This window comes from Mytilus trossulus, chromosome 2, assembly GCF_036588685.1.
Source record: "Mytilus trossulus isolate FHL-02 chromosome 2, PNRI_Mtr1.1.1.hap1, whole genome shotgun sequence".
Taxonomy (NCBI): domain Eukaryota; kingdom Metazoa; phylum Mollusca; class Bivalvia; order Mytilida; family Mytilidae; genus Mytilus; species Mytilus trossulus.
In genome coordinates this window covers 10,905,535-10,925,854 of record NC_086374.1, presented here as the reverse complement: position 1 = coordinate 10,925,854, position 20,320 = coordinate 10,905,535, and the positions used below count along the sequence as shown (strand labels likewise).

At 30.9% G+C, this 20,320-nt stretch overlaps 1 protein-coding gene across 6 annotated transcripts in view; it reads right to left on the bottom strand.

Moving 5' to 3' along the window:
- Window positions 1–20,320, bottom strand: part of LOC134706465 (polypeptide N-acetylgalactosaminyltransferase 13-like) — a 32,574-nt gene extending 12,254 nt beyond the window's left edge. For 3 of the 6 annotated variants that reach the window (XM_063565428.1, XM_063565429.1, XM_063565433.1), the window contains exons 1-13: window positions 20,233–20,320; window positions 15,602–15,866; window positions 14,947–15,012; window positions 13,408–13,576; window positions 12,921–13,087; window positions 12,092–12,112; window positions 10,098–10,202; window positions 9,196–9,298; window positions 5,082–5,252; window positions 3,493–3,610; window positions 2,608–2,788; window positions 1,768–1,907; window positions 1,306–1,404 (exon numbers count right to left, since the gene is read on the bottom strand). In XM_063565428.1, the coding sequence (XP_063421498.1) occupies window positions 1,306–1,404; window positions 1,768–1,907; window positions 2,608–2,788; window positions 3,493–3,610; window positions 5,082–5,252; window positions 9,196–9,298; window positions 10,098–10,202; window positions 12,092–12,112; window positions 12,921–13,087; window positions 13,408–13,576; window positions 14,947–15,012; window positions 15,602–15,803 (1,542 nt within the window). In that variant the 5' untranslated portion in view covers window positions 15,804–15,866; window positions 20,233–20,320. The remainder of the gene's footprint in view (window positions 1–1,305; window positions 1,405–1,767; window positions 1,908–2,607; window positions 2,789–3,492; window positions 3,611–5,081; window positions 5,253–9,195; window positions 9,299–10,097; window positions 10,203–12,091; window positions 12,113–12,920; window positions 13,088–13,407; window positions 13,577–14,946; window positions 15,013–15,601; window positions 15,867–20,232) is intronic. The other 3 variants (XM_063565430.1, XM_063565431.1, XM_063565432.1) reach the window with 3 other exon arrangements.

Sequence of the window (20,320 nt, the reverse complement as noted above, 5' to 3'; positions counted from 1 at the left end):
AAACATGACTTCCCATATCACTTTCTTTCTTTTCAAATTTCTTAGATATGTATTGTTTCAATCATTTAAAACAAAAAAGTTGAAATAATATGCATTCATTCTTAAAATCATGAAAATAGAGAAAAATCACATATTTACAAAACTTTGATAAAACTTTGTTATATAAACACCTATCTATATTTTTTTCGAGTTGAATTTATTCTGATTGGTCCACTTCATCTTTATTGAAAGTATAAAAAAAAGTTTCTAAAAAAAACTGATTTTTTTTTCACGAAATAGACCCCAAAAACTTTAGCAAAAGTTGACAAAAAAGGGTACTTTCAAAGGGCAGTAGTAAAAAAAAGTGCCCCCCATATGATTTTTTATTCACCAATTTATTTTTAGTCAAACAAACCCAAACATCAGGTTAACAAAAAAAGTTAAATTCTAGAAATGTTTGGAACCCCAAAGGTGTACATCCTTATGGGCATGCAATACAGTTTCGATCCCATAATGAAATATTGATAAAAATTTGCCTAAATGCTAATTATTTTACCCGATTTAATCAAATATGTTATAAAAATATACCTTCATGTGCTACTTTCGGTATATTTATCAATTAAAAAAAATTACATTAATAGCGACTTTTTCATGAAAACTGGTACACATAACCTTTTGACGTTATCAAACCAAATGTCATTAAAAAAAGAGGGTTCCATGAACTCATTTTCAAGTTATATCAATTTGAATGATAACAAACAATCGAAAAATGCATCTTTGCCAGATATTATGTGTGACGTAGCAAAAATAACAATTTACATTAGCAACGTCATTACCTCCCCTGTCACTGTATTATATGCCCTTAATGTGCCGAATAATCATACCCTGGCTATAAGTACTCTGTAAACAAGAAAATTATCAACTAACAATGCAATTGTTTACTTCACTTTGCTAAGAAGGGATATAAACCATGTGAATGATTCAATAAACAAACTCCTGAGAAGTAGTAATATACAATCATATTTCAATATTTCTATTTAACTTTTACAAATTTTTTTAGTAAGTAATCATATTTATTTTAACTTGGTCAGACAACGCACTATAGATTTCTACAACCACTGTAAATATATTTTTCAGATAACCAAGGGAACAACTTAGAATTATCTCTCCTTAATGATAGAACATTTGGAAAAACTATTTAAAAATCATTGGAGAATATAATGGGATATTCTTTTGTAATAATTTAAGTTAATTTCCAAATGTTATTCATTATCCGAGAACACTCTTTCTCACCAAACCATCTCTGTATCTATAACATACGCTTACCTGATTTCCTCCTTGACTATGACAGTGGACAAGTCCAGTTTTTTCACCACTTTTTCTACCCATGCTGTCTATACATTTATTAGTTGCTTTATTTCTTATCTGTAAAAAACAAATAAATCGTTCAAGTAAGTTCAAAATATTCACAAGTCTGGATTTTTTTTACTTTTTGTTTTTATTCCAAGCAAAATACATATATAACATGAGGGTTCCTAAATTTTACATGTTTTGAAAGTTTTCTTATCTTCTTTTTAAGAAATAAACAAAGGTATCCATTCTGTGTTTATTTTTTATATATGTCATCTTCCTTTCTATAGAGAACAACAATTTAAGTTGCATCCATAATGAATCACAGAAAAATGTTTGAAATTAACTCCCTACAATAAAGATTTACTTTAAAACATTTCCCCATTCAAAAGTAATGTGTACTCTCCCACAAAACATTACTTCTTTACTCATACCAACCTCTCCCAGTGCAAAATAATCTAATGGTAACTGTGACTCAGGGTAAACATTTTCTAGGTACCATCTAAAACTTTTACATTGTAGTCTTTTTCTCATACTTTGTCTTTCTTTCACATCTCCATAGCTGGTACTTCTAACACCTAGAAATAAAACAAAAATAGCACAAGTTTAAAAAGAAAAGAATGCATCTGTATGCATGAATTAATAGCATTAATTTGATAAAAGAGATGTATATTGCCATGAAATGATTCATAGTTTTTTTTCTAAAACAAGATCGATACAGAGTCCAAATTACATAGAACTGGTTGGAAGAACTACTATCTGAGCTATATGAATGAGAAAATGTGAGAATAAACAATGTGAATTACAAATGAAGCAATAAAAATTAATGAATATTACTGTAGTTCAGACAATTCTCACACTGAAGACTGTATTATCTTGACAGCACTATAGCCAGACGAGTGTATTATCTTGACAGCACTATAGCCAGACGAGTGTATTATCTTGACAGCACTATAGCCAGACGAGTGTATTATCTTGACAGCACTATAGCCAGACGAGTGTATTATCTTGACAGCACTATAGCCAGACGAGTGTATTATCTTGACAGCACTATAGCCAGTTATAATTTATTCATAGCTAGACTTTTATGATATGTAGGTTTGTTTTACATTTTGGTAAGTATCTGAATATAAACTTAATTTGGACATTCAGGATCAAATGCAGCTTGACTTATGAAGAAAAGAAACTGTTGAAGTGTAGGATGACCAAAAATAGGTACACACTGATAACCTCAACTCTACATGAGCCATTAGTTTCTGACTCTGGCATATTACATACCTGGATTAATTTTATAAAAGAAGTCTTTATATTCATCCATCCAAACTTCTACAATTCTCTGTGTGTTGTGATTGATAATTCTAGCCACACCCCCTGGCCATGAATAAGGTGATGTTTTACGGAAGACATGGCCCACTCTGGAACAGGTAACAATATACACTTTGCCTCCACACATCCATACCTAGGGAATAATCAGATATCACATATTTGTTACGAATACGTTACGTTTTGCATATGTAATAACCTCAAAATTGCATGGGGCAAAAAAGAGTATATTGGTTATTGTGCCTTGATTTCAAATATTGTGACGTCATTGTTTCATTAATGACAATTGAAAACACTTTAATGATAAAATGTTTCATTTTATCCGTTATGTCTCATTAAATTGTTTCAATTGATTTTTTTCTCTCTCATTTCTGTAGAACTTAAATGTGATAAATAGATTATAACATATCTTTTCCATATTGGCCCTGGTATCATCCCTTGGCCCATATCAGCCCACAGCTACAGCCTCAAGCAGATATGGGAGTCTGGGGCCCATATGGAAAAGGGCATGTTATAATCTTCACACATTAAATGATTTATTTTTTTATTCGCTTTGTTCTTGATAGGCACGTACTGAACATACTGAAGAGACAGAAGGCCCCTGCAGACAGCAATCAACTTCATTACTATGTCATCTATATAAAATATCATTTATCAAGAGCACTTATTTGGAAATCATTTACAGTAAAAAGTATGTCTGGTCTGTATTTTGCATTCATTTAAAAAAAGGTGTCATATTACTCCTTGTATACTGTATATTTTGTTTTGTATATCACTTCATAAGTGTATCTATAATCTACTAAATAAGGATACTTTGCCTATTACTATGTTTCAACTTACCCTGAATGACATTTCTAAATTCTCCCCTCCCCATATGTCCATTCCTTCATCATAGGATCCTATCTCATAAAAGTATTCTCTGCTTATAGAAAATAGTCCTCCTGCCATTGTAGGTGTTCTAAAAGAGATATATCAATAGTGTCAGATAAAAAGATTCAATAAACAAGTTAATCTTTGTACTATAAAATGAGCCTGTCTATTTTAGTTACATTTGTTGACAACTTCAATATTTATATTAACATCCATTTATTTTTTCTATTAAAATAAACGCTATCCATGTTTTTGATCAGGTTAACTTACCATCCTAATGTCATCAATGATTGATATATACTCATATAATGCTTCAAGTTTTCAGTATTCTGTAGCGCGTACAAATAGTTATATAGTTATCGTTAAAGAAAACAAAACAGTTATTTCATTAAATTTAAAACTTAAAAAAAAAAAGTTAAGAATATTCCAACATACAAGAAAGAAAAAAATACATGTGTTCGAGATACAATGAGATCCTATGTTTTCCGGATTTGTTGCAATGCAGATTTTGTAAAACTGTATAGATTGTAATATTCTATTAACATGATTAACCACTTTTGAAACTTAGGCCAAAAAAAAATATATGTTTGTTTCCTGTTTCCAGACCGACCCTAACTCAAACCCCCGGCCCTAGATCTTTTTATTCAAATCCAGAAAAAAACAGAAAAAAATCGTTTGGTCCGATCCAGATCCGTATCTTACTATGCCCAAATAATCAAAATGGCTGCTCCCAGCACAAAGTGCTGCAAGTAAGATTTAAAAAATTATTCAATTAAAGCTTCTTTAAAGGGATGAAATTATTTTGGGGTACAGGACCCTAACCAAACATGACATTTGATTGACTGCAAGTCTGACAGGGAGTGCAAAAAAAAATAAAAAAATCCTCACCTACCGACCCTGATTTATTTGCTTTGGCAGTAGGAAACAGACATACATTTTTTTTTGGCCTTATAATAAGTTTATCTTGTTGATCCCATGGTTCGTTTGATATTTCACACACAGGGATAAACCTATTTGGGATAGTTGTACCTTTTAGAGTTTTTGTTAACAACCAATTGTGCAATAAACTGAATAATTATTAAAAAAACAAAAAAAAACAAAAAAAAACTATCTAGACAATATAATCTACAGATTTTTTTAAAATTTGCTTTTGAAAGTTCTACTTCAAACTTTGATTTGCCAAAAGACTTTTAAGTCATAGTGTGATTCAGAGCTTTAGAGTAGAAGCATTGTTTATAAGTTTCATTACATTTAGTTGAGGCAAACTTAAGTTAGAAAATGGAAAAGAAAAAAACATAAGCATTTTTTCAATTTGTAAAGGGACATAACTCTATAATAAAGGTAAAGCCACCCACATTCAAACGTGATCTTTGTTTTGTAGTAATAAGAATTGGGTATAAGTTTCATAACATTTGGTTGAGGCAAACTAAATTTAAAGAACAAAACCAATTGTGAGACGTACAGACAGATGGACATACAGACAAGGGTAAAACTCTGCTATGGCGGGTCATAAAAAATCAATTAAAATAAGAGTAATTTATATCTAATATGTAACAAACCTTGTTGGGTTACTCCTTTCTCCACCTCTCCTGTCCAACTCTCTCTGAGGAACTGGGTACCAGCGGAAATTTAATTTCCAATTAAACCCTCCCCATGTCATATCTGATCCAGGAATGTATTCAAATGTATCATCACTGATCACATCAATAATGGGACATACAACTGCAGTTCTGTAATAGAAAAGATATCACTGATCACATCAATAATGGGACATACAACTGCAGTTCTGTAATAGATATATATCACTAATCACATCAATTATGGGACATACAACTGCAGTTCTGTAATAGATATATATCACTAATCACATCAATAATGGGTCATACATATATATCACTAATCACATCAATAATGGGTCATACAACTGCAGTTCTGTAATAGATGTATATCACTAATCACATCAATAATGGGTCATACAACTGTAGTTCTGTAATAGATATATATATATCACTAATCACATCAATAATGGGACATACAACTGCAGTTCTGTAATAGATATATATCACTAATCACATCAATAATGGGACATACAACTGCAGTTCTGTAGTAGAAAATATATCACTGATCACATCAATAATGGGACATACAAATGCAGTTCTGTGATAGAAAAGATATCACTAATCACATCAATAATGGGAAATACAACTGCAGTTCTGTAATAGAAAGATGTCACTAATCACATCAATAATGGGAAATACAACTGCAGTTCTGTATTAGAAAGATATCACTAATCACATCAATAATGGGAAAAACAACTGCAGTTCTGTAATAGAAAGATATCACTAATCACATCAATAATGGGACATACAACTGCAGTTCTGTAGTAGAAAAGAAATCACTAATCACATCAATTATGGGACATCTGCAGTTCTGTAATAGAAAAGATATCACTGATCACATCAATAATGGGACATACAACTGCAGTTCTGTAATAGAAAAGATATCACAAATCACATCAATTATGGGACATACAACTGCAGTTCTGTAGTAGAAAAGATATCACTAATCACATCAATTATGGGACATCTGCAGTTCTGTAATAGAAAAGATATCACTGATCACATCAATAATAGGACATACAACTGCAGTTCTGTAATAGAAAAGATATCACTAATCACATCAATAATGGGACATACAACTGCAGTTCTGTAGAAGAAAATAAATCACTAATCACATCAATTATGGGACATCTGCAGTTCTGTAATAGAAAAGATATCACTAATCACATCAATTATGGGACATACAACTGCAGTTCTGTAATAGAAAAGATATCACTAATCACATCAATTATGGGACATACAACTGCAGTTCTGTAGTAGAAAATAAATCACTAATCACATCAATAATGGGACATACAACTGCAGTTCTGTAATAGAACAGATATAACTTATCACATCAATAATGGGAAATACAAATGCTGTTCTGTAATATAAAATATATCACTAATCACATCAATAATGGGACATACAACTGCAGTTCTGTAATAGAAAAGATATCACTAATCACATCAATTATGGGACATACAACTGCAGTTCTGTAATAGAAAAGATATATCACTGATCACATCAATTATGGGGCATACAACTGCAGTTCTGTAATAGAAAAGATATCACTGATCACATCAATTATGGGACATACAACTGCATTTCTGTTATAGAAAAGATATCACTAATCACATAAATAATGGGACATACAACTGCTGTTCTGTTATAGAAAAGATATCACTGATCACATCAATTATGGGACATACAACTGCAGTTCTGTAATAGAAAAGTCATCACTGATCACATCAATAATGGGACATACAACTGCAGTTCTGTAATAGAAAAGATATCACTGATCACATCAATTATGGGACATACAACTGCTGTTCTGTTATAGAAAAGATATCACTAATCACATCAATAATGGGACATACAACTGCAGTTCTGTAATAGAAAAGATATCGCTGATCATATAAATAATGGGACATACAACTGCTGTTCTGTAATAGAAAAGATATCACTAATCACATCAATAATTGGACATACAACTGCAGTTCTGTAATAGAAAAGATATCACTGATCACATAAATAATGGGACATACAACTGCTGTTCTGTAATAGAAAAGATATCACTGATCACATCAATAATGGGACATACAACTGCAGTTCTGTAATAGAAAAGTCATCACTGATCACATTAATAATGGGACATACAACTGCAGTTCTGTAATAGAAAAGATATCACTGATCACAACAATTATTGGACATAACAACTGCTGTTCTGTAATAGAAAAGATATCACTGATCATATAAATAATAGGACATACAACTGCAGCTCTGTAATAGAAAAGATATCACTGATCACATCAATAATGGGACATACAACTGCAGTTCTGTAATAGAAAAGATATCACTGATCATATAAATAATGGGACATACAACTGCAGTTCTGTAATAGAAAGATATCGCTGATCACATCAAGAATGGGACATACAACTGTTGTTCTGTAATAGAAAAGATATCACTAATCACATCAATAATGGGACATACAACTGCAGTTCTGTAATAGAAAAGATATCACTGATCATATAAATAATGGGACATACAACTGCAGTTCTGTAATAGAAAAGATATCACTGATCATATAAATAGTGGGGCATACAACTGCAGTTCTGTAATAGAAAAGATATCACTCATCACATAAATAATGGGACATACAACTTCAGTTCTGTAATAGAAAAGATATCACTGATCACATCAATTATGGGACATACCACTGCTGTTCTGTAATAGAAAAAGATATCACTGATCACAACAATAATGGGACATACAAAGCAGTTCTGTAATAGAAAAATATCACTAATCACATAAATAATGGGACATACAACTGCTGTTCTGTAATAGAAAAGATATCACCGATCACATCAACTATGGGACATACAACTGCTGTTCTGTAATAGAAAAGATATCACTGATCACAACAATAATGGGACATAACAACTGCAGTTCTGTAATAGAAAGATATCACTAATCACATAAATAATGGGACATACCACTGCAGTTCTGTAATAGAAAGATATCACTGATCACATAAATAATATGACATACAACTGCTGTTCTGTAATAGAAAAGATATCACTGATCACATCAATTATGGGACATACAACTGCAGTTCTGTAATAGAAAGTCATCACTGATCACATCAATTATGGGACATACAACTGCAGTTCTGTAATAGAAAAGTCATCACTGATCACATCAATAATGGGACATACAACTGCAGTTCTGTAATAGAAAAGATATCACTAATCACATCAATTATGGGACATACAACTGCAGTTCTGTTATAGAAAAGATATCACTGATCACATCAATAATGGGACATACAACTGCAGTTCTGTAATAGAAAAGATATCGCTGATCATATAAATAATGGGACATACAACTGCAGTTCTGTAATAGAAAAGATATCACTGATCACATCAATTATGGGACATACAACTGCAGTTCTGTAATAGAAAATATATCACTGATCACATCAATAATGGGACATAAAACTGCTGTTCTGTAATAGAAAACCGATCACTATTCACTTGTTTCTTGTTCACAGTGTTGACTGCTGTACCCCTATTTTGACAATTTTACCTATTATGTCTGTTTGTTTTATTCACGCATCGTTTGCAATAAAATGGAATTTGATGTGACTGTCATACAATAAAAAGTTCCAAAAAGTATAGCCAAATCTGTGAAAGGCATCAGAGCTTTGCCATGTTGCATATTATAAGGGAGATACATTTCTTAATATATTATATTTTGTAACATTTTGTAAAAGCAAGTCATACAAGTGAGAGGTTTAGTGCTATAAAACCAGGTTTAATCCACCAATTTCTTCCTAAGAAAATGCCTGTACCAAGTCATGAATACGACAGTTGTTGTCTTTTTGTTTGATGTGTTTGTGCTTTTTAATTTGCCAATTGATTAGGGGCTTTCCCTTTTGAATTTTCCTCAGAGTTAAGTATTTTTGTGATCTAACTTTTTTCTATAATTAATATTCCATTGTAAGGACTAAGGAATGGATACACACATTAAATCTGCCATTGGTACTTTGATTAATAATTAACTTCCTTACCTATCTTTGTGTATTTCTGATAGAAGTGGTTCAAGCCATCCCTCTGTACATTCACAATGGGCATCCAGAAAAGTAATGACCTTCCCTTTAGAAGCTGCAGCACCTGTTTTAATGGAATACACATAAATTGTACAGAAACATTGCTTACAGTAAATAGGCAAACAATTTCATGTTATATATAGTATACACTTATAATTCATTTGTTTAAAGGAAAATCAGTAGTCTAATGTACCAAGAATTCAATTATTTCTTACAGAAAATAGCCTGAATGTATATTTTTTTTAAACAATTTAGCTGTACTTCAACTTTCTAATTTTATAACTTTAGTATTCAAGACAATCAAGGCAAACATCAGAAACCAGAGCAAGTTATTTGGTAACTTAACATGAAAAAGTGACGCCCTACTTCGAAAACTTGGTTCTTCTAACTAACATTGCACATTTAAAGTGTGTAAGATTTAATCTCAACTTTAAGCTTTCATCTCTATAATAAAGATACAATATCACACTTTTCTTAAAGCTTAGCTTTAGTCATAAATCTCAGAACTGAATCTGAATACATTCTTTTAGTACGGTGACCTAATGTTTGTGTCATTTGGTCTCTTGTGAAGAGTTTTCTCATTGGCAATCATTCCACATCTTCTTTTTTTTTATATATATATGTACCTGAAATCTATGCACATGCATGTTATGCATCCTCTTATTGTAGTTATTCTTATTACCTTACTTTGTGTAAATACTTCGAGTAAACACGATAACATGTATAAATGTTGAATTATTTTGAAACACATAAACACCATTAATTTTTAGAATATATGAAGTGTTTTAAAAACCCCTTTATTTTTCAATATTTTCTTAAAACCCTGTGTTTTACATAAATCAACTATTTACAGTAATACTAACCTTTCAATCTGGCTCTTATTAAACCAGTTCTTGATTCTGATCTTAAAACATAAGTCCTAACTGGTAATTTTGCTACATAGTCATCTAGCTGTTGTCCTAAATGCTCTGTAAAAAGTAACACAATATATTGCATTTGTTTTAATGAGTCTGAAGTCTCCATCCTAATCAGACAGTAGAACTATAACTGTCAGGTATTTTACTTCATTTGTATTATAAATAGAATTAAAGCCTTCAAATGTCCCCTGCCAATCAGATATCTTAATTATATCTTCATCATGTTTTTCAAAAGTTTTTCATAAAAATCCTATAAGGAATATAGGCTTCAGAGGTCTTATAATGCAGTCTTTCATTTAAAGTATATTTCTAAGGGGTAAAATCCTTAGCAATAGTTGATCATCACTAATTTCATAAAAACAAATTTATGTGACTTATTTTTTCTAGTAAATTAAAGACATCACCTTGGCCACAAAAACTTAGCATTGGTCAGTGAACCATTTAATGAGACATGTAAACCTTGCAAGTATATCATATATAGAATGATAGACCAAAGAAAGATATTGATTTACTGAGTGAAAAATTTACATTCATTCATTTTTTAAAGCAAGCAGTCACTGAACCATGAAACGAAGTACATGTAAAGGACAATGGACACATGACTGATGGAAATTAAGGAACATAAGGCTTCAGCATATTTACAAAGTGAGAAGTATCCAGGATTTTCCCTCCTTACACCGAAAGCCTTTTTTTAAAATAGTTTACACCACTACCTTATTAACAGTGTTACCTATGTCTTACAATCTGTCACAGGCAACACAAAAAAATAAATAAAAAGTGCAACTTGTCCATTAACTTTTAAATCAGCCATACATATTTATAACCTGTTTTAAATAATTCTGTGTTGTATGATAAATAATAATAAGCTAGTATCAAACCTCACAATATTTCTCATTATTACCATATAATAAAATAATTTGTGCGTAGAACAAATAAGAAATGTGAACACACCATAAGCACCCACGCTTATTGTTAGTAGCTAAAACCCAAACAGGATAAAATCTAAAATTAGTACCAATAACTACATACAATTAGTATCAATAACTTAATACTTAGTATCAATAAATATTAAAATATAATTAGTACCAATGACTAACCTATTAAATATATCTAATGTTAATTAGTGAATATCAGATTTTTCAAGGTTTTCTTTGTCTATAAGGATGGACCATATAACTATAAAAAACAGAAATGTCTAAGGTCTGTACAAAATTATTAATCATTAGGTATATATGTTAGATTTTATAAAAAAAAAAACATTCCCTATTAACTTTCAAATTCATCATAAAGTTTAAAAAAGAATCAATAAAAAAAGGAAAAAAAGTCCAATACAAAACTTATAAAATGCATGCTATCAATTTAAACACAATAAAACTGAAAATTTAAAGCAAAATAGGACCATTGACAGTTCATTGTGAAATGGAAAACAAACATTTACATTAACAAAAATCAAATTTAAAAAAAAGCACAAAAAAATTGAACTGTAATCTGTGAATCATAGGTGAATAGAGGTATATCTATGCTTGACTCAGGCTGAACACAAGTGCTTCACACTGGGTGTTTCTCAAAGCAAACAGAGATATCTATAGAGCCACTTAAAGCAGCACACAGGACCTGTGATAAGCATGATAAGGTGTATGTCAAACTAAACTTAACATTAATCAGTAAAGACTATTATAATTAAAATAGTAATCTTTCAAAATCTATTAAATAGTAAACAAGTCATTTTGTTTACAGGTGCCATTTCAGCATATATTGTATAGAAAATAATTCAGAGTTAAAAAAAAATGGCTGACAAATGTTTAATAATTGGAATAATGGCAAACTTTAGCATTGAACTAGTTTATGTATAATAAATATGTGTGTATGGTTAATATATAATGCTAACCCTATATCACCTCTAAGAAAGAAACAATGGCATTTAAAACCTGCCTACTTACCCATATGGGCCTTTGTATTATCTATAATATTATAAGTCTTTCTTGCAAATCTTGTAAATTGTTTCAATATTCTAAAAGTATGCTCTTCTGTAGCTTGTCATTGTGTTTAAACAAAGTCATGTTTTTATCCCAATAAAGCATGAAGTATGTGTGCTGGATATTACAATTGTAATGTCAGTTTTAATTTGAATTGTGCTAGAGGTCAAAATTAACAAATTGTTTGAAGATGCTAATAATGAAATTTAAAATTAATCCTTAACAAAGTCAGGCTGTTTGTATACTTTCACTTTCATATTGTAAAACTGTTGTTTTTTTCAAAATTTTTCTTATCAAATAAAAGACTACCATGCCAAATATTCTTAAAAAGGTATGCTTTGAACAAAGAGTTGTGAATTTTAAAAGCAGAATCAATACATTTCTCTCATGTACATGTAGCATTATATTTGTAAATATTCAACACCTTGCTTTTAAAAGCTCAGTATACATATAAGATTGCTATTAAAGACTGATTTCTTGATTCAATATTTTGGAACTTTTAAAAAAGGGGTCAAAGAGTCCTACGGCTGCAAATCTACATTTAAATCTCTTTCAGCAATATCCAACAAAAATCTATCATGTATGAATTTTAAAGTCAACGTTTCTTAAATATTTGTAATACATAAACTAAACACATAATATTTTTTGCCTAATGGCTGCTGAAAACTAAAAAACACAGAACTCAATCAGCTGAGAAAAATAATGTCATCTTTAAGCAGCATATTTCTCTTATTGTCATAAGAACATAAGGCTAAACAATCACAATTATGATACAGACAACTAGACTATTTACCTCTTTCACTGGCATCATCCACCAGTATAATTTCTTCTAAATATTCTACTGGAGATCTGTTTATAATACTGTGTACAGTACGTAATAACGTTGACCAAGCTTCGTTATGGAAAACTATTACTACACTCGTTTTCGGTAAACCTGTAGGATAGGACTTTCTTTTACAACTGAAAATACAAGTGTTTGAATATACTTTTACACTGGTATTTTGTAATGTTTGTTACACATGAACATTGACTCTAATTCTGGATTTCCATAAAAAATATTGAAAGAAAAAAAAACCCACTAATGTTCATCCAAATGACCAAGTATTTGATTAACTCTTTTTTCTAGAGGTTATTGTTGGGAAAATTCAGCCTTAGCACTCACAAACTTTCTAGATACGCCTTTAGTAGATCTTTGTCAAATAAACCTACAAGTTACACATGTTTTGCAATTAACCTTTCCAACCCTAGGCAAGATACAAACTATTGCCTGGATAACTTACCCGTCCATTCTATAATCAGGCAAACTTCTATTTAAAGACATCATATCGCTGGCCAGTAAATTAAACTGATTAATCTTAAACTTTTCCTTTGATTCCGCCTGCTTATCTTGAGGTATGACCACAGCTTTACCCATCTCTCCTGGTCCTGTTGGGTTCCGCCTCAATATATCTGACAAAATATAATTAGGATAATGTGTTCATTTTCTTCATATTTATATTGGTATATATGTGGATAAACGTGACTATCTTAGTTTCACAAAAGAATGATTTTAATAAATATGCTTCATATAGCTGTGTCATTTCATTTATTAAATGGATGTTTAAAACAAGTTAAGTTGTATTTTAACAATGATTCAGTGATTAATACAATATTGTTACAGTGATTACCAAATTTTGCAGCAACTAACTAGCTAAACATATTTAAATTTGGAAATTATATAAAATGTATTATTATCTACATGATCTAGCAGTACCACACTAAAGGAGAGGTATGATAAAAGCCAGAATTTGGTCCCTGAAATCGTGAAAAAAAAAAATCATCAATTCCCACTTTAGTGATCTAAATAATAACTGGGTCAATTTAGATCACTAAACAGCAGATTCATCATTGTCATTTGTGATTTGAATAAGACCCAGAGTCACCTTTAACACATAAATTTTCAGTTGAAAATCGTTCAATGCAAATATAAATTTTGAGCAATTACCTCAAACAAAAAGATTATTTTTATATGAAAATCTTACATGAGTGATGACTTATATGACTAATAAAATGCAGCAGCAAAAATCTTGTTAGATAAAGCTTATACATGTATAAAAGTTCTGTTCGGAGTAGTAAGTGTTTGCAAAAACTTGATTAAACACATAAGAAAAATATTAAAATAATGGGTTCAGACTAGTATTTTTAGAAAAAAATTTGGTGCCGACTGTCATACATAAATTCATGGTACATGTATCTAAATATGGTTTAAAAAATAAGTATACTTTGACAGTTATTTTAAGTGTAACAAATGTCTAAAACAAATATGTAAGACAAAATTCAAATATTTGAGTATCAAAATGGAGACTTGTGTATATAATGTCAACTCATGCTGGATATTATTCCATAGATTTATTGCACTTAGTGATATTTCATTTCAAGGAGCAAAAGGGTCTTATCATACCACCAGTTTAGCAAAACCCTAAGAACAAAATATTTTAAACCCTTGTAAGGTCCCACTCATATGCATTACCAAATTAACATCTTATTATTATTTGTCTTTTATTTTTCTTCCTAAGAAAACATCAAACGTCATCTCTTCACATGTTCAGCTGTGTGCTATAAATAAATCTCATGTCAAGTGTTGAGGAATACAAAATAGCAAGAAGTTTATATAATGCAATATAAAAATCCTTAGGACAGCTGATATTTTTGATTTTTTGTCACTTTCTTTTATAAATTCCCTCCATACAAAAATACACCACACCCATCACCATATGGGAGTACAATAATTGTTACTTCCAACATGCAAATCATTAAGCCACCTTGCTTGGGATACCTACGTTGTTTTTTCTCCGGTAAAGGAGAAATCCAAATGCTTCTTGCTTCAAAAGATTTAATTTCTGGGTCTGAAAATATGAATTGGACAAAGGAAACAAATTCAAACATTTCATTTTCTGAATGACTTGCTTCAAATGTTTGTATATATGTATATATTAACCCATTAGAAAATAAAACTTAATTGGTTGTAGAACATGTACCCCACCCCTCAGGCTCACATTCTTAGAAACCGCATATATAGCATGTATAGTAAACTTTTTAAATCCTACTAAATAATTTAAATTTTGGTGTAAATTAATCAGGACAAGGGAGGATACATTATCTGCTGCAAAAGGCCTTTTAAAAATCAGATTTCTGTTTGAAGGTTGAACCACTACTTCAAAATCGTGATGATTGTGAATTCCACAAAATACAACAATGTCTGGTATACGCAGTTTGAATGACAAAAATGTATATGATTTACATACTGTCGACTGTACATCATCATGATCATATGTACATTGTGTACAGTATATCTGAACATGTATATTCTTAGAAGCTGGAAATACAAACACAAAAAACTTAATTCTGAAATATAAAAACAAACATATAAAAAGCAACAACTCATCTATAGACCACAAGTAAACATGGTAAATGCAAGCACATAAATTTACATACTTTTAGGCAGAATTTTTTCAAAAAATCCTTTTTCTTCTTTTTTGTGTTGTTTTGTATTGTCTTTATTATTACAATCACTAGAGTTTCCCATAGCAGCACAGTCAGTGTAATACATGAGTAGAATGACATCTATCAGGAACCACACCAAGGATGTGGCCAAGATGATTTTACAATACTGCAGTTTTCTGTTGCTGATCATCATTCTGAATATTAAGGTCTGTTAGATTGGTTTTTATCTTAAGTTATAACCTCATGTCATGTTGACCTACAAAAGAAAGTGTAATTCATTATGTTTTCAATTGAAGCATTTAATTAAGTACATGAATATCAATTGTTCTTTCAATTTCTTAACCTGCAACAATTGTCATATATGAATACATTGTGTATATTTCATGACCTCATATATCAACATGATCAATGACAAATAAAAGTGCAAGTGTGGTTCTAGTTACATGTACAACCTGAAAACATGAAAAAAGGGTTGGTAATTTAGAAATGATTTTTTTGGCATTGTCAAAATCCTGGGAAAAATCATGTGTTTACCATGTGTACTGAGTCAGATTCTGGTAATCCTACATTCCTACTGCAAGTTCACCTATTTTCAAAAAATTGTGTTGTAAAATAAATAGATATGTTATATTTTTTGTTGATTTTGCATGTTTAGCCATAGTGGATACATTTTTGTACTTCTATCAGAAATTCAGATGTCAGTGGATTTAACTATTCCACAAAATGGGATTGTTTGAAAATTGTTTGTCAGAAATCATTCAAAAAGAATTAAAAGTTCTAGGGTCTGTAACTGGATCCACACATGTATACATTTTTGATCGGCCCTATAATGCTTTATAAGTTAAGTATAAAGGCACATGGGAAAACATGTTTCAGTGAAATTCAATTTATATTATCATAATAAAATATATAAATCTTTCATCAAGATGTATCTTAATGTTACTAGGAGATAAATGTTCAATCTTGCTGCTTATTTTGTTTGAACTTCTGACAACCAGATGCTCCGCAGGGCGCAGCTTTATATGACAGCAGAGGTTGAACCCTGAACGGTAGGGGCAAGTATGGACACAACATTCAAGCTGGATATGTACAGCTCTAAATTTGGATTGTGATTGACACAGCATAGGTTTCTGACACAAAATGAATGTGGTCTAATGAACTTAAAATTTTTGTTTTGCCTTTGAGCAATTCACTATGCTGTTGAATATTAATCCTCTCAAAAAAATGTTTGAAGAAATTTACTTTTTATTTATGAAATCTGAACATTTGAACCCCCCCCCCCTCCCCAATTTTTTTTCACATCCCTTTCTCTTATTCCAAAACTGATCTCAATTCAAATTTCTAACGGGGTTTGCAACAATAACTACTCATTTAAATACATCATAAAATATTAAAATGTAAAAAAGTGCTTGTTATCACTGAAAGATTGTTCTAATTTATCAGTTTGTAGTATAAGTGAATATACATTGTATATTGTATAAGACAATGATTTAAGTTGATTCAACTTCTATTCTGGACAAAGAAAGATAACTCCAATTGAAAATTTCTTGCTAATTTGCACAATATTGTGCAATTAGATATTTCTTGCTATTGCGCAATACTGTGCGATTGAAAATACAAGTTTGCTATTGCACAATACTGTGCAATTGAAGATTTCTTGCTATTGCGCAATACTGTGCAATTGAAGATTTCTTGCTATTGCACAATACTGTGCAATTGAAGATTTCTTGCTTTTGCTGAATATTGTGCAATTGAAAATTTCTTGCTTTTGCACAATACTTAATATAATAATTTTGGATCCTAATTTGGACCAACTTGAAAACTGAGCCAATAATAAAAAATCTAAGTACATGTACATGTCTGGATTCAGCATATCAAAGAAGCCCAAGAATTCATTTTTTGTTAAAATCCAACTTACAAAAAAAAAATGTAGTTTAAAGTCATAAGAAACCTCAAATAAAAAAAAAATAATGCATATTTGTTTTTATAACTCAATGGATAGTTTTCATTATTAAACTTATGTCCATATACTTTTTTCTGAAGATTTTTTTTTTTAATTTATTCATATTTAGAAGAAGTTTACTTTTTTTAATATTTTCTCGTAAAAATTCGGTGATAACAATAAGCATGAATGTCCTTAAACTTAACTATTATCTGAATTTACATGTTAAACACATGCTCAATTTCCATGTTTTAGTTGATTTTTTGTCGATTGTTGACAAACAGGTGACAATCGTTAAACTTTGGCTTCAAAACACAAACTTTTAATTACCTGCCATATTTTCACAACAACACTGACCGATTGAAAAAAAATTGACAATTATACGAAATTTACACAAAAAAAATGATAAATATGTGCACAGAAGACTAAGTTTATTATGTTTGTATGCATTGGTTCAAGAATTGGAAGAACATTATTTTTCACCGGTCACTCGTTTCTTATTTTTAATTTTGGACCCTTTGGACTTTATTGTAGACCAATTTGAAAACGGGACCAAAAATTAAGAATCTACATACACAGTTGGATTTGGCATATCAAAGAACCCCAATTATTAAATTTTTGATGAAATCAAACAAAGTTTAATTTTGGACCCCGATTTAGACCAACTTGAAAACTGGGCCAAAAATAAAAAGTTGAAGTACATTTTTAGATTCAGCATATCAAAGAACCCCTAGGATTCAATTTTTGTTAAAATCAAACTAAGTTTAATTTTGGACCCTTTGGACCTTAATGTACACAAAAATTAAGAATCTACATACAGTTAGATAGGCATATCAAAGAACCCCAATTATTCATTTTTTTATGAAATCAACAAAGTTTAATTTTGGCCCCTTATTCCTAAACTGTTGGGTCCAAAACTCCCAAAATCATTCCCAACCTTCCTTTTATGGTCATAAACATTAAACATTGTGTTTAAATTTCAAAGATTTCTATTTAGTTATACTAAAGTAATGTTGCGAAAACCAAGCAACCGCTTATTTGGGCCCCTTTTAGGCCCCTAATTCCTAAACTGTTCGTACCTCAACTCCCAAAAATCAATCCCAACCTTTCTTTTGTGGTCATATAGCTTGGGTTTAAATTTCAATGATTTCTATCTACTTATACTAAAGTTATAGAGCGAAAACCAAGAAAATGCTTATTTGGGCCCTTTTTGGCCCTTATTCCCAAAATGTTGGGACCACAACTCCCAAAATCAATCTTAACCTTCCTTTTGTGGTCATAAACCTTGTGTTAAAATTTCATAGATTTTCTATTCACTTTTACTAAAGTTAGAGTGCAAAAACTAAAAGTCCTCAGACTTTTTAATTTTTGCGGTCGTATAAAAAGTCAAGACAATGGTAACTTCATGTACTTTCTATTTGATTAGGATTTTTTTGTTAAAAATCATGAGAAGCTATTAATTTCCTGTAATTTAGTACCAAGAGCACAGGATCTCATATTTTCCCAAAAAAAGCTGCAATTGGAAGATCATTACCATCCAATTTTTTTGAGTTGTTCATATATGAATGAGTTACATGTACACATATATACATTTGATTACATGAAAGCCAGCCAGATAATAAAAGTGGCACATATTTCAGCATTTATTGGGTAGAACATAAATCTAGGGTGCTCGCATAAAGAAGCTTAACTCCTAAAAAAAATGTCCTTTAATAGGAGCACGACTTATCAACATTGCAGGATATGTTAGTTTCAGCTCAGCCTGAGGCCAATTATAGTCGCCGTCAGCTGAAATTCGTAGCGGTTATCAATTAAAATAGTCTAAACTATCAACCACGTTCACTAGAGATATAGTTTTTCACATTCCATTCATAAATCGCAAAAAGAAAAACCACTACTGACCTACCTTTTAAGTGATTGCACTGTGATAATCCTGACCTTCACATTTTACAAGACTATTTTGAATGGTGGAATCCGCCATTGTTTTTTCCAGAAGTGTTCCCCTGGAGTTCAATTTCATAACATTTGCATAAAGCGCGGGAAACAGTTTCACATCAATGAAAAGAACATTTCAGGAAACTGCGTAAATGACGAATTTAACATGTAAACAAATGATCCTCATAGAAACGAAGATGGCGGAATTACAATGGAAAACATTCTGGAAAATGTGAAGGTCAGGATTATTACAGTGCGATCACTTAAAAGGTAGGTCAGTAGTGGTTTTTCTTTTTGCGATTTATGAATGGAATGAGAAAAAATATATCTCGAGAGAACGTGGTTGATAGTTAAGATTATTTTTACCGATAACCGCTACGAATTTCAGCTGACGGCGACTATAGTTACATGGGAAATTTGCTTGAAAAAAAAACAGGTATTTGTAACCAATTCCTGCATTTTTATTTGATATCAACCAATATTTAGATGAGTTATAAACCAATTGTTTTAAACAGCTCATCAGGAGCACTGGCCTCTTTTCTAGGAACATACATGCTCTGAATATCTACCCGGTGCGAACGGAAAAATAACGAAAAAATAAGTGAAGACTGAAGTCTTGGTTATGTTGTTGATGATGTATTCGTGTATGTTAGGCTCTCTGTTAAGCAAGCTAATGCTTCCAATGCAATTTTAATGCTAAAAGGGAACAAATCAAAAAGTTAGGAAATTGACTATCAAAACTTACAACAAACTAATCATTAAGTTTATGCGGACGTATTTTTTCCACGTCCGCGGTTCGACTTCTAAACAGGAAGTGACGGTCTATTGTTTCT